At 36.9% G+C, this 22,500-nt stretch overlaps 2 protein-coding genes across 4 annotated transcripts in view; both read left to right on the top strand.

Annotated features, from left to right (window-relative positions):
• The window catches only part of LOC106079352 (uncharacterized), a 15,137-nt gene extending 8,532 nt beyond the window's left edge, over window positions 1-6,605 (top strand). For all 3 annotated transcript variants that reach the window (XM_056016400.1, XM_056016399.1, XM_056016401.1), the window contains 3 exons: window positions 513-680; window positions 1,915-2,055; window positions 3,083-6,605. In XM_056016400.1, coding sequence (XP_055872375.1) covers window positions 5,002-5,859 — 858 coding nt within the window. In that variant the 5' untranslated portion in view covers window positions 513-680; window positions 1,915-2,055; window positions 3,083-5,001 and the 3' untranslated portion in view covers window positions 5,860-6,605. The remainder of the gene's footprint in view (window positions 1-512; window positions 681-1,914; window positions 2,056-3,082) is intronic.
• A 4,455-nt stretch (window positions 6,606-11,060) lies between these two features.
• The window catches only part of LOC106076733 (uncharacterized), a 28,759-nt gene continuing 17,319 nt past the window's right edge, over window positions 11,061-22,500 (top strand). The window contains exons 1-3 of the mRNA XM_056016425.1: window positions 11,061-11,810; window positions 13,243-13,407; window positions 18,817-18,957. Of these exons, the coding sequence (XP_055872400.1) occupies window positions 11,753-11,810; window positions 13,243-13,407; window positions 18,817-18,957 (364 nt within the window). The 5' untranslated portion in view covers window positions 11,061-11,752. The remainder of the gene's footprint in view (window positions 11,811-13,242; window positions 13,408-18,816; window positions 18,958-22,500) is intronic.

Below are 22,500 nucleotides of genomic sequence, written 5' to 3'. Positions count from 1 at the left end.
AAGCCTGCATAGTTTCTCCACATTCCCACTAAAATCATTGACCCAAGTTTAAAAGGCAAAGTTAATCATAGATTACGTCATTCTTTGGTAAAAACTGGGCACTGTTCAATCAGTTCTAGAATTCTTTACACTATTTCAGTGCTTTAAAGGAGGCAGCTATGACTCCTCGAAAAATTGTCCGCTCCCTCCCAAACCGGTATACTCTGCTAAGACTACTTGCAAATAACCACTCGTCAGACGGGGAATAAGAGTATACCAAAGGCGATTTTTGGGGGCGCGCCATATAAACAATTAAATAAAGTAAACTAATAGTATGAATACTATTAAACATTTTCCGAATAATATTACTTCACGCTACCCTCTCAAACTCAAGAGGCAGGGATGATATCTATATTTTATGAGTAATATATGTAACGTAAAGATACCGGGCCTTGCCGGATGATACAGATTAGTGTAAAAGAAATGAAATCGATTATCTACAAAGCTAGCAGACGATGTGTTTGTGTTTGCAGGTTTCTTACTGTCACTGGTAGGTTACGCTTCAAATTTTATTGTGTCCCTCAATGGGAACCGCGACCTGGCCCACACTGGGATATGGAAAGAATGCCATGTTCTTAAAGACGAGACGACCCTGTGTAATAATATTGCTGACTTTACGGAATGGAATCACTGGACTAGAGGTAATACCAGACTGTTACAGTCTGCTTTGTTTTATATGTTGTATTCTTGTATTTATCATGAACACAGATATGTTTAAATGGTGAACTTTTGAATTGTTAGGAATGTTATGATGATGTTATGATGATGTTATGATTTATGATGATGTTATAATGATGTTATAATGATGTTATGACGATGTTATGATGATGTTGTGATGATGTTATGATGATGTCTGCTACCTATGTCCATCTACTCTTTCCTATTAGGAAATATGCAAATAAATGACCAGAGAACATAGATGATATTCTCTTCTACAAGTTTGCTCCTCTTCTTACCTTCTCTCATTGTCTAAATTGCCTCCTCTGTCACCGACCAATTTGTCTAATCTTTAATTGCCTAACTTGCCTCTTCTGTGGCCTTCTCCTGGCCTTCACGTGTGGCTCAGTTATAGAGCCTGGCGGAACTGTGGAAGGATATGGGTTCAAATACCAGCTACGTTTTGTGTTATCCACTTAATAGATGATAGAAGGTTAAAATACAAAACTTGATTGTAAGTTGGACAAACATTATCTCATTCCACTCATATGTGCATTGGCTTTCGTCTTGGGGGTGCTGTGACAGTTAAATGTTGTTTGTTTTTTTTTATTTTATTTGGGATCAAACTTTTTTCATACATATATATTATATACAATGTACTTTGGGTTATAATTTTTTTTTCTTAAATAGTTCTTGAGCAGCTTTATATTTGATCAACTGTACTTTTGATTTAGAAGTACTCTTACAATTCGTATCTTTTCTTTATATAAAAAAGACGTTATTTCAAAATCAAGATGATTACGTCCTACGCGTCATGCATTCAGTCATGCATATTAACCAATGACCTAAACTCCGCCAAGTAACTGGTTTTCCTTGCTAGCTCAGGCAACCCATTCCATGATCTTATAGCGCTAGGGAAGAAGGAGCTTTTGTACAAATTTGTCCTAGCATATGGGATGAGGAATGTACCTTTATCTTTGTGTCTTTCTGAGTATTTTATTTAATTTTGTTTTTGCATTTGAAGATTATGGTTCAGTGTTTTATGTATAATCGCTACTTTACTTTTGAGTCTTCTGTCCTGAAGGCTTTCTAAATTTAGTGATTTTTACGAAAGGTGTTATTCTAGTCAAAGGTGACATTTGATAAACTGTTCTTTTGATTTCACACGAAAGTGTTTTTTTTATATTTATATATTTCATTTTTTGTTTCACTTGGCAGTTTGGGTTGACGCCAGCAGGGGGATGATGACCATCTCTTTCATTTGTCAGTTGCTGACCATCTTGCTGACCACAACGGCACTGCGCTGTACGCCAACAAAGTATATGTGTTGGGTCAGTTCCATCTTGGCCGGCTTCTCGGGTATTGTGAACTTTTTTAATATAATAATTCTTTTACGCATTTACTATAGTGAGATGATTCCCAGTGAGTAACAGCATTGACCGACTATAGCGACATGTTGCAGGGAATTATTACATTGCATTAATTACTTCGGAGGCGCGGTGGCTAAGTGGGTTCGAATCCTGTTGAAGATGGGCCTTTTTTCAATTTCGGGATCGTGCGGGCGTTAGGATCCATCCAACTCTAATGGGTACCCGACAATAGTTTGGGGGAAAGTAAAGGCGGTTGGTCGATGTGCTGGCCACCTGACACTCTCGTTAACTGTGGGCCACAGATACAGACCTTTACCTCGTTGACCCTATAGATCACAAGTTCTGAAAGGTGAAATTTTAAATTACTACAGGGATGATGATCTTCTAATTTGGAAAAAAAAAATCAATGCAATAATTAATGACTTCCAATTTCACACGAAATCTTGATTCCATGCATTTTTTTAAAATTCCTTTCGAAGAACACAAATGTTTTTAATGGGGGAGTTGTATTCTTTACCTTCCCCTGTCCCTTGAGAGGCTTTCTCTATTCCTTTCTGTCTTTTGTCTTTGATTGAATCTCTTTCACTGACAGGTCATCCATACCATATGTTTGTCTTTGATTGAATCTCTTTCACTGACAGGCCATCCATACCATTTGTTGTCTTCCCATCGCTTTCTCTGCGTGCCTATTTTTTTTTTCCGGGTACTGTTCTCCGAATGAAGGTTTTCGCGAGCCTTGACCTTGTGTTACGCGGCCATGGAGCAGTATTCTAGCATTCGCTGAAATCTTTTTTTTTTTTGTTCTGTATTCTATTGTGACGTATTATGTTGTGACGTATCTGTTGTGACGTATTCTGTTGTTGTTTTTTTAGTTCTGTATATGTTGTGACGTATTCTGTTGTTTCAGTTGTGTCGTGATTGTTGTGACGTATTCTGTTGTTTTTTTTTCGTGTTTTTTTGTAACGTATTCTGTTGTTTCTGATGTGACGTATTTAATTTGTTTTTGTATTTCCCAGTTCTGAATGGAATTATTGGAGTAGCTGTGGCAGCTGGACAAGGCAGCAGTTTTATGGAGGATACATTTAAGGGTTTGAAGTTTAGTGTTGACTGGTCGTTCACCTTGTTCATAATAGGACAGTGCATATTCCTCCTAGCCTGCATCTGGCACTATTTAGACTCACGGAGCAAGTCCTAATGGAAACTTAGAGAATTTGGGTTAGGGTTTTTATGTAAATACATTGGAATTCGCATAATTCGAAGCCTTATATAGGAAGAATTATCAGTTTGATTTTCACTTCGACAAGGGAAGTAAACGAATAAATTAAATTTTCTACACACTTACCTCCCTTGTAAGTAGTCATTAAGTTTGAGATTAGTTTGAATTGAAGTTTGTTTGTTTTTTATTTGTGAAAGTATTCACCAAAATAGGATTAGTCAATAATTACTATTAGCTAACATTCTCTTCATGGGTGGAAGATAGAACGGGGAAATTGTTGGTCAAAAACTGGAAGTCTGTGAATTCCCGAAACTGGCAGAAAGTTCTTTCAGTCAAATATTCATCAGGCAATGTGCACTGTGTTGTTATAGAGGGATGTTAGAACTTACAAATTTCATTCTAGAACAGAAAACACAAATAACTTGCAATAGAACAACGAAAAGGGCAACACTGCCAATTAGTGCCAATACAAGCAATTGAAGAAAACAAAAAAAAAATACATATATATGAAGGCCTATTTCAATTTAAAAAATGATTCTTTGAAATAAAATCGGATAGGATCGGCTGGGATCTGATCAGATCGTTTCTGTGTAGAGTAGATAGGATCCTATCGGATCGGAGAAATCAGATCAGGTCGTCGTTGAAATAATACAAGTCTAGTATGGAGATAAAACCCAAGCCATTCACGTGACTAGAGAAATAAATGTGTCTAGATTAGATTCCATCTAGTGAAATATGTGTCTAGATTAGATTCCATCTAGTGAAATATGTGACTAGATTAGATCCCATCTAGTGAAATATGTGTCCAGGTTAGATCTCATATAGTAAAATATGTGTATAGATTAGATTCCATCTTGTGAACAATGGGTCTAGATTAGATTTCATCTATTGAAATGTATGTCTATGTTAGATTCCATCTAGTAAAATAGGTGTCTAGGTTAGATCTAATCCATTTGTGTCTATGTTATATTCCAACCAGTGAAATGTCTGTTTAGATTATATTCCATCTAGTGAAATATGTGTCTAGGTTACATTCCATATATTGAAATGTATGTCTAAGTTAGATTCCATCTAGTGAAATAGGTGTCTAAATTAGATTCCATCTAGTGAGATATGTGTCTAAATTAAATTCCAAATATATAGTGAAATATGTGTCTAGATTAGATTCCTAGTGAAATATGTGTCTAAATTAAATTCTATATACTGAAATATGTGTCTAGATTAAATTCCATATAGTGAAATATGTGTATAAATTAGATTCCATCTAGTAAAATAGGTTTCTAATTTGATTACATCCATTGAACTATGTAAAGATTCGATCCCATCCAGTCAAATGTGTTTACATTAGATCCCATCCAGTGAAATTTGTTTACAGTAGATCTCATCCAGTGAACTATATGTCATGCTTCACAGATAATAATCAGTTTTGGTAGAAAATAGGTAATCTTTAAGTTGTAGCTTTGGTCCTGAGATAGATTTTACATGGTAGTGGTGCATAATCTATGGCCCATGGACCATTTCCGACACTTAACACGGTGCTATACGCCTCTCAGTAATATCTTCCAACAGTACATAATGAAGCTTCCGAGGCTGGGGTCAAATGGACTTGAAACAAAGCCACAGAGGCTCAGTTCCAACGGACTGGACATGTAGCTTCAGAGGCTCGGTTTCAATGAACTGGACATGTAGCTTTAGAGGCTCGGTTTCAATGAACTGGACATGAAGCCTCAGAGGCTCGGTTTCAATGAACTGGACATGAAGCATCAGAAGCTCGGTTCCAATGAACTGGACATGAAGCCTCAGAGGCTCGGTTTCAATGAGCTGGACATGAAGCCTCAGAGGCTCGGTTTCAATGAGCTGGACAGGAAGCCCCAGAGGCTAGGTTCCAATGAACTGGACATGAAGCCTCAGAGGCTCGGTTTCAATGAACTGGACATGAAGCATCAGAGGCTCGGTTCCAATGAACTGGACATGAAGCCCCAGAGGCTCGGTTCCAATGAACTGGACATGAAGCCCCAGAGGCTCGGTTCCAATGAACTGGACATGAAGCCTCAGAGGCTCGGTTTCAATGAACTGGACATGAAGCATCAGAAGCTCAGTTTCAATGAACTGGACATGAAGCATCAGAAGCTCGGTTTCGATGAGCTGGACATGAAGCATCAGAGGCTCGGTTTCAATGAACTGGACATGAAGCCTCAGAGGCTCGGTTTCAATGAACTGGACATGAAGCATCAGAAGCTCGGTTCCAATGAACTGGACATGAAGCCTCAGAGGCTCGGTTGCAATGAGCTGGACATGAAGCCTCAGAGGCTCGGTTTCAATGAGCTGGACAGGAAGCCTCAGAGGCTCGGTTTCAATGAGCTGGACAGGAAGCCCCAGAGTCTAGGTTCCAATGAACTGGACATGAAGCCTCAGAGGCTCGGTTTCAATGAACTGGACATGAAGCCTCAGAGGCTCGGTTCCAATGAACTGGACATGAAGCCCCAGAGGCTCGGTTCCAATGAACTGGACATGAAGCCTCAGAGGCTCGGTTTCAACGGACTAGACAACGTTTTGCTGCGATGCGGAACGAGATAATAGTGTCGGTAACGTACGTAACTCTTAGTCTGGATACAGTTCGGCACCAAGATTTTACGACAGGGGGTTATCAACCTGTGGGTCGCGACCCCCCTAGGGGGGGTCAATTGACGATTTGCCAGGGGTCGCCAAAGACCATCGAAAAAAATGGATTGTTTTGTCTATACTTCTATTGCTGTATGTGTGAGCGGATGGGGGGGGGGGGGTCGCGGTAGAGTGGGGGATTGTAAAAAGGGGTCGCCGAGCTTAAAAGGTTGAGAACCGCTGCTTAACGACAATACAAGTATAACACAGAAGAAATCAAGTCTATATTGCTAATGCATCTGTGTGAAAAATGTGATAGACTGAAGGCATATTTACACTTAGTTTATCAGTGCCGGATATTAGTAGGTGGAGTCATTGGGCATTATTTCTGAAGAGGCCACTACCCTCTTCAAGTTTCAGTATACATGTCACGAATAATATAAATATATCTAAAATAAAATTACGATATTCGTGTAGATAGAAATAGAATAATTAGATTTAACCTCATTTTCATTGGGTTTTTTTTCATTTTTTATTATGCATATTTTATTTTGTTACATTTTTAAAATGCCCCATTTAAAGATGAGACCCTGGGCGGCTGCTATGTCTTCCATTGTTTTGAACATGTATATTAATATGTTCTAAATTCTGTTACTATATGCAGATTATGCACAAGTGTAAACTTGACTTATTTCACCAATAAATGTATGCGTTTCAGCAAGTATCGTTTTGTCTGCTTCAATAGTTTAAAATTATTATGTAAGGGGAATAATTATTGATAATGAGTAAAATTGATTATAGGATTGGCTCACGTACTTGGACCTAAGATCGCATAACTAAGGGACTTTTGGGGAATGTTCTTAGAAAATTTCTGAGATTACTTCAAAAGTGAAAAAAAAAAGTTGCAATACTGGCTTTTGGATAATTTCCTTGGTTTAGTTTCAATGCACCAATAACTGCAATATTAGCCTTGGGGGCAATCTTCTGGGATAATTTCACAGTATGGTTATAATACATCGATAACAGTTCACGTCGCTTTGAAGTTTATTCCTTTCAGAACATTACACTGTCTGGTTGACGCCCATTTCGGATTAATTATTCAAGCATTTAAAGACCTATTTTAAATCTGTCTTCCTCGATATACAGAGACAGCGGTAGCACATAATACTACCATTTCCCAAACCTATAAATAACATTGTATAGAATCCAAGGCTCGAATGAGTCTCCATTTCTTTTCTATCGCATATTACTCTTGAATGGGCTGGTAGCATACAATTTGAACAAGCGTTACAAAGGCATCATTAAGATCTCCTTCAAGAAGTCTGATATTGACATTCTCGGCTGAGAAACACTAGCTCTCGATCGCTCCCCATTGGCGTGACGCCGTGTGTGTTGGAGTCGGGGAACAGTACCAGGAAAAAGAAGAAGAGGCAGAGAAAGTGGTGATAAGACAACATAGAAGAATGGACGCAAGGAGAGGGGCCAGCATGGAAGTACGCAGAGCTAACAAAGGGCAGAGAGATATCCGAGACTACGCAGACCTTACTGCAGTAGACCCAACTTACCCATGTCATGTATGTGGCCGGCTTTTTCAAACGAGGATTGGACTTTATAGCCATCTTATAGCGAAGGAAAGCGCTCGCAAGGTGGTCAAAGAAAGCGCTTCAGGGACACCCTCAAAGCTTCTCTGAAGGCGTTCAGCATAGACCCAGGCACCTGGGAGACAAGAGGCACATGACAGAGCATCATGGCGTCGCGCTGTGAAAACTGGCGCACAGGTTGCTGAGGAGAAAAGAACAATGCTGGCAGAAGAAAAACGCCAGAAAAGAAAAGCAAGGCCCACGACACTAGCTCCAGCTGGAATAACCTGCCCAGTGTGCGGCCGAACATTCCGGGCTCACATAGGTCTCACCAGCCTCATGAGGAGGCATAAAACCCCAGTGCAAAGCCCTCAGCCCCCTGGATGACAAAGTGGTCATCATCGAACCACGATGGACGAACTATATATATAGCCATCTTGGAGTTTATAATAAAAATAAACTTCATAGAATCCTAAATGCTGTTGGTAAAGTCATTGGAAAAAAACAACATTTGGGCAGCTGTTTGAGACAAAAATCCATAAAAAAAGCTAAAACACCCAAACACCCAAAACATATGCACGAGTCCTCTTTGTAGACTTCTCCTCGGCTTTCAATACCATACAGCCACATCTAATGATAAACAAACTGAGTAACTTAAATGTAAGCCCTTACGTATAAGCATGGGTTCTAAACTTTTTAACCCAACGCCCTCAGTATGTTAAAGTCAACAACACCAAATCGTCAACTCGAGTACTATGTACGGGTGCTCCACAAGGTTGTGTGCTTTCTCCTGTACTATACACTCTTTACACTAATGACATAAGAAGCATCTATGACTCAGTTAAACTCATCAAATTCGCTGATGATACTGACATAGTCGGTCTTATTTCAGGAGACGAAACTCAGTATCGAAGCTCGATAGAAGAGTTTACAAACTGGTGCATCGACAACTTTCTAGAACTGAATGTCACAAAAACTAAAGAACTTATAATAGATTTTAGAAAGAAAAAATAAACTATACGTGAACTGCAAATAAACACTACATCTATAGAACAAGTGAAGGCATATAAGTATCTTTGCGTTATCATTAATAACAATCGCTCATGGGAAGACAGCCTAGCGACTATTTTTTTCTATACAAACTCAATAGCTTTAAACTAAATAAGAAGATCCTAGATACTTTTTACGGCGCGACTATACAAAATCTGCTTACATACGGAATAACTTGTTGGCAAGGCAACGCTTCATCTAAACTGTTGCGCCGTCTAGAAAACATCATAAAAAGGGCATCAAAAATTACACTCACAACATTAACACATTTAAATGAACTTTTTGAACAAAAATGTCTAAGGAAAATCGAAAAAATCTTGGAAGACAACGGCCACCCGCTCCATCAGAATTATGTCAGGTCGTCGCGAAGTGGGCGACTAATGACAATCAAAACAAGAACAGAGCGATACAAAAACTCGTTCGTACCTCACTCGGTCAGACTATATCAACGCCACTCGTTGATCAGGAAACATGATCAGGACCAAGATGCCTGTGTGTAGTCGCTGAATGAACTTTCTATGTTGTGTCTGTTGTATTTATGTGTATGTTTCTGTTGTATTGTCTTTATATGAGAAAAAGAGTCCTTGTAATCACAACAAATTTCCATAAGGATCAATAAATTAGTCTTAGTCTTATAAATTCTTGAAATAAAAAAATCATCCTTTGGGTCAGGATTTTGTGATTTTACAATCACAGAAGAGATAAAAGACACCGATGGCAAAGACAAACAGACACAAACATTATTTTATTCGCCTGTTATTCACATCACTAAATAGAAACGATCTGGTATAAAATTTGTCACATGTAAATTTTGAGTGGAAGTGGTGTGATTGTACAATTTGGTTTCTTATAGTTATAATGTTTTTTGTTTGGTGTAATGCACAAATTGTAAGACAAATTTCCTTAATGACAATAAAGATTTTTATTATTATAAAAGAACGAGTATTCATTCTCTGGCGAAGCCAGGGTTGAGTCTTATAGTATGGAAAAAAAATTCATCGTAGTCGCTTTATCAGTTTCCACCTAGGAATTTTCTGGTGATGTGGCAGGTCTGCAGAAGTTATATTATTATTATTATTATTATTATAGGAAATAAGAAAAGTGCTCATCTTCAACCAAACATACATTGAAAAAACAGCAACAACAACAACGTTGTACAATAACATTTAACACTATAACGGTGGCCTTTCACACAAAGGGAGATAAACTCAAATTATCTTCCTATCCTTCTTATTCGCGATTTATCTTCCCTTCTCATTTGCTTTTAAAATTATTATCGAGCTTTTTTCTAGTCACTTCTTCTATCTAGTCAAAATATTTGTTCCCGCTATTTCACGAACTTCCCATTCGCGATTCAAGTTTTTAATTCTAAAAATTTATCCATTGCAGATTTTTAAAAAAATCAACTGCTCATTTAATCAGTTAGTCGTAATTAATTTATTGTGTGTCATATGGCAATTATATTTAATTGAATATATTAATCGACGACGAGTGACAGGTGACAATCATCACTATAATGTTGGGAATTAGAACAATCATTACAAATTTTTTAAAATTTAAAATAGACTAATAAAACTTTCTATTTTTTCTAAGAGCTTGAATCAGAGCCTGCTTTAGCAGAACGCGGATCACTAAGCGATTGTCACACTGGACCAGGAAGCTGCCTTTCCTATCCGTCCTGTTGGAGTTTTGGACTGGGAAGTAGATTGTCTTCAACTCTGAAGGAAAATCTGAAACTTGTAAAACATTTTCCAAACATTTTTTACAATCGGAGTTTAGAATCAATTCATATTTAAACTGGAGATTTGCACTAAAGGGGAGACTACTCCATACAGGTCAAGTTTATTTTGGTGCAAAGATGGCCAAATTAAGATCTCTTGGTTTGGCTCTTTTTATTTCTGCAGGATTAAATTAATGAGTAAATTGTAATAAAATTATTGTATTGTGAATAATAAGATGAGGGAAAGAAAGAGATGGAAAGAAAGAGAGAGAAAGAAAGAGAAAGAAAGAAAGAGAGAGAAAGAGAGAGAGAAAGAAAGAGAAAGAAAGAAAGAGAGAGAAAGAGAGAGAGAAAGAAAGAGAAAGAAAGAAAGAGAGAGAAAGAGAGAGAGAAAGAAAGAGAAAGAAAGAAAGAGAGAGAGAAAGAAAGAAAGAGAGAAAGAGAGAGAGAAAGAAAAAGAAAGAAAGAAAGAGAGAGAAAGAGAGAGAAAAAGAAAGAGAAACAAAGAGAGAGAAAGAGAGAGAGAAAGAAAGAGAAAGAAAGAAAGAGAGAGAAAGAGAGAGAGAGAAAGAAAGAGAAAGAAAGAAAGAGAGAGAAAGAGAGAGAGAAAGAAAGAGAAAGAAAGAGATAGAAAGAAACAGAGAAAGAGAGAAAGAAAGAAAGAGAAAGAAAAAGAAAGAAAGAAAGAGAGAAAGAAAAAGAGAGAAAGAAAGAGAGAGAAAGAAAGAGAGAAAGAGAAAGAGAGAACGAAAGAGAGAAAGAAAAAGAGAGAAAGAGAGAAAGAAAAAGAGAGAAAGAAAGAGAGAAAGAGAGAAAGAGAAAGAGAGAAAGAGAGATAAAGAAAGAGATAGAAAGAAACAGAGAAAGAGAGAAAGAAAGAAAGAGAAAAAGAAAGTGAAAGAAAGAAATTGAGAAAAAGAGAGAGAGAGAAAAAGAGAAAAAGAAAGAGAGAGAAAGAGAGAGAAAGAAAGAGAGAGAAAGAAAGAAAGAGAGAGAAAGAAAGAGAGAGAAAGAAAGAAAGAGAAAGAAAGAGAGTGAAAGAGAGAAATAGAGAGAAAGAAAGAGAAAGAGAGAGAAAGAAAGTTAGAGAAAGAAAGATAGAGAAAGAAAGAGAGAAAGAGAGGGGTGAAGAGTTATGTGTGTTTGTATAAAATACATCTAGAATGGATAAGTCAGTCATAAGTCAGTCACTAGTCAGTCACAAGTCAGTAACAAGTCAATCATAAGTCAATCACAAGTCCAGACTTCTTTAACAAATATGATGAACAGAGATTTTAGTTTTGTATCCTTAGCAAAAAACTGTGTATGATGTTATCGTAAGGCTACATCCTGTAACTGTTTAGCAGTAGCTGAGTTATCGTCTCCTTTTTTTGTTCCCGAAACTTTGTGACTTAATATTCCTGGTCCGACCAACAGTTTCAATTATCCTGTAGGTCACAGTAAACAACATTCTCAACACAAAAGGAGACATAACAGATCTAGTGGTTCTGTTTTTTTTGTTTGCTAGTAAGAAAGCACAATGGAGTGGAAAAAAGTATATCTACTTTGGATTGTTGTATCAATTGTTCAGATAGTAGGTACGTATACTTACTTTAGATAGAGCATATATGAGTGATATTTTCAAAGTATCTTACCATTTCTATAACAATTTTTAACTAAATAAATCATGGACTCAATTAGAAATGAATGTCGCATAAAATGTACAAAATTAACTCTTTATCTCCGTAATTATTTGTCCACGTTCTAATAGGATTGTCAATTTTTCATAATTGTACATTTTACACTGTTATGATTAAACTTCAATAACATTTTTATTTGTAATCAGAAAACATAACTTTTGGTATAGAATTATAGGAGAATTCATGCTCTTTTTATATAACACAAATTCAAGCTTATAAAACCAAAAGTTAATTTTATTTAATGGGGTCAAATGAATGAGAGTATCGTTAATTAGGAGAGAAGGAGTTAAATCCATGAATTGGTTTTGTATTTGCATATATCTATATTACTAGTATTCCCTACAGGCTACGTCCGTCGATATGGTCCCAGGCTACATATTGTTTTAACTTAAGATCGAAGCGATACTCGATATTTCTGGGCTGATCCAATTCCATGTAATAGATGCTAGGAACCCCTGGCCCAAGGATTACATTGGGGGTTGCTTACTTGGGGTCCGCCTTTTTATTACAGGGAAAAAAAAGAGAGAGGTCTCAATGGCAAAATAAACAATATATAACCCAGGAAGAAATCAAAGGGCGTAGCCGGTGGGTAACGCTTATGAATAATATAGGTAATGCGAAACAATGTTCTCCTTTTGCTGGCAAGGCGCATATATTTTTTCAATGATTAGAATTAATGTGCATTGATGAAAATATTTAAAAATTAATATAAGCAAAACATTAGGGTTTATTACAAGAAATTTTCATAAATCAAACAAGAACATAAAATTAAAATGCCATTTACTTTTGTTTAGCCAATATTAGAATATGAATCCTCCGTTTGGGTTCCCTCAACTCAAGAAAAAAATTAAGAAACTGGAACAGACACAAAATAGAGCAGTGAGATTTATAACGAATGAGTATTCGCATTTGATTAGAGTATAACACCTTTAGTTAAATCACTAAATTTAAAGACACTTCATGACAGAAAAATAAAAAGTAAAGTAGATATAATACATAAAACACTAAACCATAACTTACAAATAGAAAAACAAAACCAAAGAAAGACACTAAGATCAAGACACATTTCTTATTCCATACGCTAGAACAAATTCGTACAAGTGCTCCTTCTTCCCTAGTGCCATTAAAGAATGGAATACATTGTCTGAATCAACCAGGAAAACCAACGACTTGGCAAAGTTTAAGTCATTGATTAACTTGTATGACTAGATTGACAAATGAATTACGTAGGACGTAATTATATTCTATTTTGAATTAACGTCAGTAATATATAAGATAAGATAAACTCAATGCCGCCCAAAGCTAAAAGAAGTACTGTTTCTTCTTGCAGGTTTCTTATTGACCATTATCGGCTACGCTTCAAAATACATCGTGTCATTGACTCAAGATCGTGAGTTAATACACACTGGGATATGGACAGGGTGTGTCACACTTAAAGATATATGTGTAGGCCTAAATCTAGCTGACCTTGTAGAAAGGAGTGGTCGTAGTAGAGGTAAAGGCAATTCTGTAAGCATGGTATACAATGCTTTCTTTGTTAGTTGTTTTTTAAAATTTGTTTGACATGTTTCGGAGGTTCCTTCTCTTTGGCATTTTATGTAGCAAGGGACAATCTCTTTCTTTTGCAACTTTTTTGTTTGACTAAAGAGGACAGTCCTTGATACATCGCTGCGGTCACAAGTTGGGCATCTGTATTCACCAGGCGCCGTTGTACTTTTACCTTTTTTTTACTACTGTTGTATATGGAATTGCAAATCTTTATGCTCGCTCTCCACGAGGATCTACCCAGTGCCACTTGTTCCCCCAATTGTTAGTGTCGATTTTGTAGAGCTTCAAGTCGCGTTTCCATACATCATAATGTTACATCAAAGTTGAAGATAGGAGGCGCGGTGGCTGAGCGGTAAAGCGTTTGGCTTCCTAACCAGAGACCAGGGTTCGAATCCTGGTGAAGTATGGAATTTTTTTTTTTTTTCGATTTTTTTTTGTTTGGGCGCCTCTGAGTCCACCCAGCTCTAATGGGTACCTGACATTATTAGGGGAAAAGTAAAGGTGGTTGGTCGTTGTGCTGGCAACATGACACCCACGTTAACCGTAGGCCACGAAAACAGATGGCCTTTACATCATCTGCCCTATAGACCACAAAGTCTGAAGGGGGAACTTTACCGTTTTTTTCTTAAAGTTAAACATATTCTACTTCCTAGCCCATACCTCCCGTAGGATACGGGGGATGGCAGCGGGCAAGTGTCGTGGACAGTCATTGACTTGTAGCACCGAAGAATTCTGGTAGACATCTAAACCGTTGCAGGCGTAATATATCTAAACAAATAAAACTTGAAATAAATTAAATAAATTGCTCCGTTTTATGGTGTTATCATCTTTTAATAAAAATGTAAACACATTTAAATTGAAATTAAATGAAATGAATGTGGTAGACTTTAGTCATAATTTAAAATGGTATTCTGAAAAAAAATCTAGCTCACTACAATGACACATCGTTTCAATCTCGCCTTCTGAAATCTTCTCTCCCATCTAAGATCGCTGACGACTACGCTTCGTTCTTAACCAATTGATATCCTCATCCCAACGTCACCATAGAAAAACACACACACACACTCACTCACACACACACACACACATTTCATAACTGCAAGACAGTCCAGCGTTCATACCGCACGACCAGGCAGCCAACCAAAAGCTTTTCCTTAATCATGATTTAAAATTGAGCTCGAGTTTGTCCAGAAAACTATGACCATGCTCTCCATCGATGTTCTCTTCTAGCTTTCAGTAAAGGTCGGGAGGAGATATACAGGATGATTCTCTTCTGACAATCCATAACTTCACACCGTCTCTTATAACATAGCCAAATTTAACTCTGTCTCTTATTATTATATTGCCCTATTCAGCTCTCTCTTTCTCTCTTTATCTCTCTCTCTCTCTTTTGTCTTTGTGTAATTAAACTTTCTCTTCTGACATTGCCCAAATTAGATCTGTCTCTTCTGTCTTTGTCTAATTTAAACTCTTGTCTTTTCTGACATTGCCCAAGTTAACTCTGTAAAGTCTGACATTTCCGAAATTTAACTCTCTTCTGTCTTAGTCTACTTTAAGATTACATCTTCTTTATTGCTTTATTTAGGGCTGGTTCTTTTGTCATTTATCGATTCAAAATTTATTTTACAATTTAACACCATCACTTCTTCGTTGCTTTACTTATCACTATCTCTTCTGCCGTTGTCTAATTTAACACTGTCACTTCTGCCGTTGTCTAATTTAACACTGTCACTTCTGCCGTTGTCTAATTTAACACTGTCTCTTCTGCCGTTGTCTAATTTAACACTGTCACTTCTGCCGTTGTCTAATTTAACACTGTCAGTTTTGCCATTGTCTAATTTAACACTGTCAGTTTTGCCATTGTCTAATTTAACACTGTCACTTCTGCTATTGTCTAATTTAACACTGTCACTTCTGCCATTGTATAATTTAACAATGTCACTACTGCTATTGTCTAATTTAACACTGTCACTTTGGACATTGTCTAATTTAACACTGTCACTTCTGCTATTGTCTAATTTAACACTGTCACTTCTGCCATTGTATAATTTAACAATGTCACTACTGCTATTGTCTAATTTAACACTGTCACTACTGCTATTGTCTAATTTAACACTGTCACTTTGGACATTGTCTAATTTAACACTGTCACTTCTGCTATTGTCTAATTTAACACTGTCACTTCTGCCATTGTCTAATTTAACACTGTCACTTCTGCCATTGTCTAATTTAACACTGTCACTTCTGCCATTGTCTAATTTAACACTGTCACTTCTGCCATTGTCTAATTTAACACTGTCACTACTGCTATTGTCTAATTTAACACTGTCACTTTGGACATTGTCTAATTTAACACTGTCACTTCTGCCATTGTCTAATTTAACACTGTCTCTTCTGCTATTGTTTCACTTCTCTCTACTTAACCTCGTCTCTTCTACCATTCTCTTACGTTCTACTTTATGTCATTTTAAAATGCTAGTTCACCACTAAGTTTACCACTAAGTTCACCACTAGGTGTTTACCACTAAGTTCACCACTAAGTTCACCACTAGGTGTTTGCTACTAAGTTCACCACTAAGTTCACCACTAAGTTCACCACTAGGTGTTCACCACTAAGTTCACCACTAGGTGTTTACCACTAAGTTCACCACAAAGTTCGCCACTAAGTTCACCACTAAGTTCACCACTAGGTGTTCACCACTAAGTTCACCATTAGGTGTTTACCACTAAGTTCACCACTAAGTTCACCACTAAGTTCGCCACTAAGTTCACCACTAAGTTCACCACTAGGTGTTCACCACTAAGTTCACCACTAGGTGTTTACCACTAAGTTCACCACTAAGTTCACCACTAAGTTCGCCACTAAGTTCACCACTAAGTTCACCACTAGGTGTTCACCACTAAGTTCACCACTAGGTGTGCACCACTAAGTTCACCACTAAGTTCACCACCAAGTTCACCACTAAGTTCAATACTAGGTGTTCACCACTAAGTTCACCACTAGGTGTTCACAACTAAGTTCACCACTAGGTTTTCACCACTAAGATCACCACTAAGTTCACCACTAATTTCACTACTAAGTTCACCACTAGGTGTTCACCACTAGGTTCACCATTAAGTTGACCACTAGGTGTTCACCACTAAGTTCACCACTAGGTGTTCACCACTAAGTTGACCATTAAGTTCACCACTAAGTTCACCATTAAGTTGGCCACTAGGTGTTCACCACTTAGTTCACCACTAGGTGTTCACCACTAAGTTGACCACTAAGTTCACCACTAAGTTCACCACACTATGTTCACCACCTTAGTTCACCACTAAGATCAAGATGTGTAACTAAAATGCCATTCGCTTAAATAAATATCACATGTAGGCCTGTAGATGATTCAGGCAAGAGGAATGTTTAATTAGTTATATACTTGAACGTCGAGTTTAATTATCACTGAATTGATAGCTATGTCCACATCGCCGACTACACTTAGCTTAGCCAGGTAGGGTCTTGCCAGGACTTTCTTGATTTAAACGTAATGAATATACAACATAACAATTGTCTAGTATGCAGATATGTTTTCCAAGAACGCACACCACAAGCTGTTTTCCACAGGAACCGTTTATTACCTCACTCCGTCTGTCTGTCTGTCGGAGTTCTTCTACACTCCTGTTTCTCCCACTTCCAGTTCTGGGATCAAAATCAAACTTTGCACAAATTATTCATTATTGATGACTGCATATGAATCAAGGAAATAATAAAACAACAACAACCGGATGTTGTCAACTTTGTGCCAGGGAAGTGCTCATGAAAGCAGAAGGTTTTACAGTTATCTATTGTTAGTTTTAAACTTTTCTAAGAAGTTTCAGGGACTAGTTTAGGGGAAAAAATTTGAGTTTTAACCACCACTTCAGTGAAGTACTATTTCTTTCCCTTCAAACGGGGACTAATTGACTACCAATTGTTCGAGATACTAAACCAAATAATTAATTACTAATTAATTAACTAATTGGTCAATTTTTTAAAATTAATTATTGTTTTGTCAGGTAAAAGAAATGATTGTGTGAAATTTCAGCTTAATTCAGGATTGGGCGTGGGAGAAATAACGTGTGCAAACTTTTTACCAGACAGATAGACGAGTATATAAGCGTTGTGAATAAAAAAAGCTGTTGTAACAATAATAATAATAATTATTATTATTATAGTTTTTATATAGCGCTACTTTCATGCTTATAGAATGCTCAGAGCGTTTTTGGTCCAATCTCAGTTATGGACCAGTGGGGGGGGGGGGGGGGAGGGGGTATCTAGGAGTTGGTTTTCCATCCTGCCTTCTAGGTAGCTAACCAAGCCAAGTTCAAGCGCACTTGGCCTCTCGACCACCCTATAATAATAATAATAGTAATAACCTTAATAGACTACATTGAATTTTGTGTATTTCTAAAGTAGCTTCACTTCTCCATGTACGTGGCCTTAAAAAATCTAAGTGATTACCATAAAATAATTTTTACTATTCGTAAGGAAATAAGTTTTTACAATTTGGCAAAAAAAAAAAAAAAGTAGAAAATTCACTTTGCACAATAGCTCACAAGATATTCGTTGGTACCCCAGTTTCTCTAAAAACATTACATTGGAGACTTCAATTCATCCTCCTGAATGTGCACTACCTACACACTGTGCCGGCGAAGTGCTTATAAAAATAGCAGGTGTTATAGTTTGTAGTGTCAAGCATTTAATTCTCTTCACAAATTATAAAGGGGACTAATTCAACGTATATCGCCAAATCTGTCAAGTACTATGTATTTTCCTTGATTGAAAAAAAAATTATTAATGGCTAATTAGCTAATACGTAATTTTTAAAAATTGATTCAGTTTTGTAAGATACACGAAGTAATTGTGTACAATTTCAACTTGATCCAAGATCAGGAGTGTGGGAAATAATGTGTATACACTTTTCACTAGAGAAACAATTCATATAGGCTTTGTAAAAACGGCCATCAAAACACCATCATACATTTCCACAAAGCGTAAACTTTTGAAAAAAAATATAAATAAATAAATTATTGTTTTTATATAGCGCTACTTTCATGCTTATAGCATGCTCAGAGCGCTTTGGTCCAATCACATTTGTGGACCGGTTGGGGGGGAGGGGGAGGGGGTATCTAGGAGTTGGCTTTCCGTGCTATCTCAGCAAACACAACTCTGCCCGAGTCGGGTGTCGAAACTCGAGCCCCCTTCTAGGTAGCCAAAACCAAGCCAAGTTCAAGCATACTTAGCCTCTAGACCACGCTATTTTAATAAATAATAAATCGATCTGATAAGTTACTGAAACCTCACCTTGACTTAACTTATCTTAACTTATCTTAACAGCTTGGGTTGACGCCAGCAGAGGGTTGATGAGTATCTCTTTCGTAGGTCAGTTTCTGGTCGTCCTGCTGACCTCTTTGGCACTGTGCCGGACGCCGACTAAGCTGATGTGTTGGGTGACTTCCGGAGTGGGCGTTTTTTCAGGTATTTTGATCTTAACCATTGTTTTTGTATTTCGATCTTAATTATCCTTTTTCATGAATACTGTATTGAGACTCACTGCATGGACAGACTTGAGTAAATTCCTTTAAGTCTTAGACTAAGGCTAAGACTGCTTTATTGATCGTAATGGAAATTTATTGTGATTACAAGGACTCTTTTCTCATATAAAGACAATACAACAGAAAAATACACATAAATACAACAGACACAACATAAAGAGTTCATTTAGCGACAACACTCAGGCATCATGGTCCTTTTCATGTTTCCTGATCAACGAGTGGCGTTGATATGGTCTGACCGAGTTTGACGAACGGAGTTTTTGCATTGCTCTGTTATTGTCATGATTGACAGTAGTCGCCCACTTCGCGACGACCTGACGTATTTCTGATGGAGCAAGTGGCTGTTGTCTTCCAAGATTTTACCCGATTTTTTCTTAGACATTTTGGTTAAAAAAAAAGGCTAATAGACATTTTTTTAATTTGATTTTTTTTATATTCTGAATAAATTTTCTGTAGCGATGGGCTTACTACAGAGACATACTGCATTGACATACTACAGTGCCATACTGTAATGCTTTGGGTTTGCGCCCTGGTAAAGCTGAAGTTTAAAAAAATTTAAATACCAGTCTTCACCGAGATTCGAACCCAGGACCCCAAGATCGGAAGCCAAGTGCTTAACCACTCAACCACCGCCCCACACTCCCTCTTCATAATGTAGGATAGACAAAATTCTTTAGTGGGCGGAGTTTCATCGTATTCAAGCGACCTTGACATTTTCTTCAAAGAAACTGATTTTCTAGTCAATTGTTTTCAATATCGGTCATGTACAATTATTTTATATATATATATATATATATATATTACATTTTATATATATATATATATTACATTTTTATATATATATATATATTACATTTTTTTAAAGCTGTGAATGGATTTATTGGAGTAGCTGTGGCAGCAGGAAGAAGCATCAGCTTCTTTGAGGAAATGTATAAAAACGCAAAGCTTAATGTTGACTGGTCTTTCATCTTGTACTTCGTCGGATCATGCACATTCCTACTGACCTCCATCTGGCACTACATCAATGGAAGAAACAGTTCTTAATGGAAGTAAAAAAAAAATATCTTTAAAATTATGTACATTCAGTAGAATCCGTTTAGTTTGAAGCGGTTAGTAATTGGGGGATTCCTTATGATTAGAGTTACGGTTACATTTCAAAAAGGAAAACAGCTTAAAACTCGTTTACTCCGAATTGACGATGCCAACGTTGATTTGACCCCGTGAAATCAAATTGATTTCATTTATAAACTTTAGTTCGTATTGTGTAAAAAGAGCATGCATTCCCCTATAATTCGATATCAAATATAACATTTTCTGATAACAAACAAAAAAGTTATTGAAGTTTAATCTTAACAGGGTAGTGAAATGAATAATTCTATCGGAAGGAGGAAAATAATTACGGGGTGAAAGAGTTAATAAGGTTGGCCCTCTGCAATGATACTCCTCTGTTCAATTAATTCTTCCAACGCAATGTTATTTTTTTTTAAATCTTATTGCAGCAATGATACATGTGCATTTTTGATTAACCCTTAATACGCGTGTGGTAGTTTATCCTCTAAACATCAGAATTGTAATTCCATTCTGGATGGCTGCCTGGTCGTGCGGTTTGCGCGCTGGACTGTCGTTCAGATTTATCGATGGTCCAGGGTTCAAACCCTGCCCACTCCCATCCCCCGTCGTCCTGCGGGAGGTTTGGACTAAGAAGTAATTATCTTCAACTCTGAAGGAACATCCGAAACATGTAAAACAAACAAACAAACATTTTGTGTGCACGCAGTGTAAAACAGCTCAGCACTTAAAGGGTTAATAGTTAGTTAATATATTTTTTTTTTCATAATTTACTACTTAAGGATTAACATTATTTTATTTCGTAAAGATGAATTTTTGTTTTGGTGAGCTGACAGGTGGTCGACGTAACAGAGGTGCCCCACGGAAACGCTTTCAAGACCGGCTTAGGCGCCAACTTGCTTTTACTGACACAGAAGTCAGGCCCTGTGTTGTAGGCGGCTTTAGAGCGAGACAGCTAGAGATCAATTATAAAGACAGCGGGATACACATTTGAGACTAAAAGAAAATCCGCTGATGAGGACAGACGCAGACGGCGAAAGGAAAATGACGAGATACCTCAAATTCCAATTATAGCTGGGATATTGTTTTTGTTTAGGTCTAAACAAAAATCAAAATTTCTTTACGAAATAAAATAATTTTAATCCTCAAGTAGTTATGTTGAAAAAAATTTGAAACATTAACTATATATTAAGCAATAAATCAAGAATGCACATTGAAATGAAAACTCATTCGCACAACTAGACTCCACAGAAGCTCATTTTTTATGGATTGACCAGTCCACTTCCTGGACCATCATATAGCCTAAGCTTATCTACCCTTATCTTATAATATCTTTTAAACCGAAATATCTTGAAAGGAAAGTAATATTAAAAACATTTCGTTTCTAGTTAACTCATTCGCCATGTTTAATTTTCTGTTTAGAACTTTTATTCTTCAAGAAAACAATGTTGAGATAAACTTATTGCTTACACATGTCTTCAACCTTGACCCGTAGACCACGAGACATTCTTGTTTGATATTTTTCCACAAAGTAGTCGCGGAGATAATGTATGGTAAAAGCTTACTTGAGCAGAGTTGTTGGTATGCTTGTTTGTTGTAAGTAATTTTGTTTGTTACATGACCACTCATTTGTATATTCTCTTGAAAGTATTTGGAAATTAAACAATATTAATAAATCAATGTTTTTTTTTAAATTTATTTTTACAACAGAGTATATTTTCTATGACGTGAGGGAAAGGGAGGGGTTGGTATCATTTATGAGCTCAAACAAACACGGATTTTCAGTCTTTGTTCATTTGTAAGACAGAAACATGTTTTAAAAAACACTCCCACTTAAAACGCAACCCGAAGACGGTCGACCACTCCCCCCCCCCCCCAAATAAACTTAATGTAACAGGAAAATGTGTACGCCCACATTCCTAGAACCTGAACACACACACACACACACACACACACATACAATGCCTAAGTAACGTCCTTGATCCGAGTCGTAAACCGCTAACGCGGGAAAGAGGTCAACCCGACTTCCTGTGTTTTTTTTGAGACTTAGAAATCTAGTTGCTTTTTAGCGGCCCCCGAAAGGGGAAAAGACGATATTAGTTTTGTGCGAAATGTCTGTCCGTCCGTCCCGTTTAGATCTCGTAAACTAGAAAAGATATTGAAAATCCGACATCACAATATTTTAGACCATTCAAAGTTCTGATGCAACGGCTCCTTTTTTTTTTCTGAAAGCGAAAAATCTAATTTTTAAAATCAGTTATGCAAGCAGTTTTTTAAAGAGAAAAAGCTAATTAGTATGCATTATAAGATAGACCTAATTTAAAATGAATAGTAATCTTATAAACTTCATTTTTATTAAATTCTTTGGATTCGAGAGCGAGATTGAGCCTTATCAAAA

This window comes from Biomphalaria glabrata, chromosome 17 (genome assembly GCF_947242115.1).
Source record: "Biomphalaria glabrata chromosome 17, xgBioGlab47.1, whole genome shotgun sequence".
Classification (NCBI taxonomy): Eukaryota; Metazoa; Mollusca; class Gastropoda; family Planorbidae; genus Biomphalaria; species Biomphalaria glabrata.
Note: the sequence above shows the minus strand (reverse complement) of the source record. Positions and strands in the feature narration are given on the sequence as shown.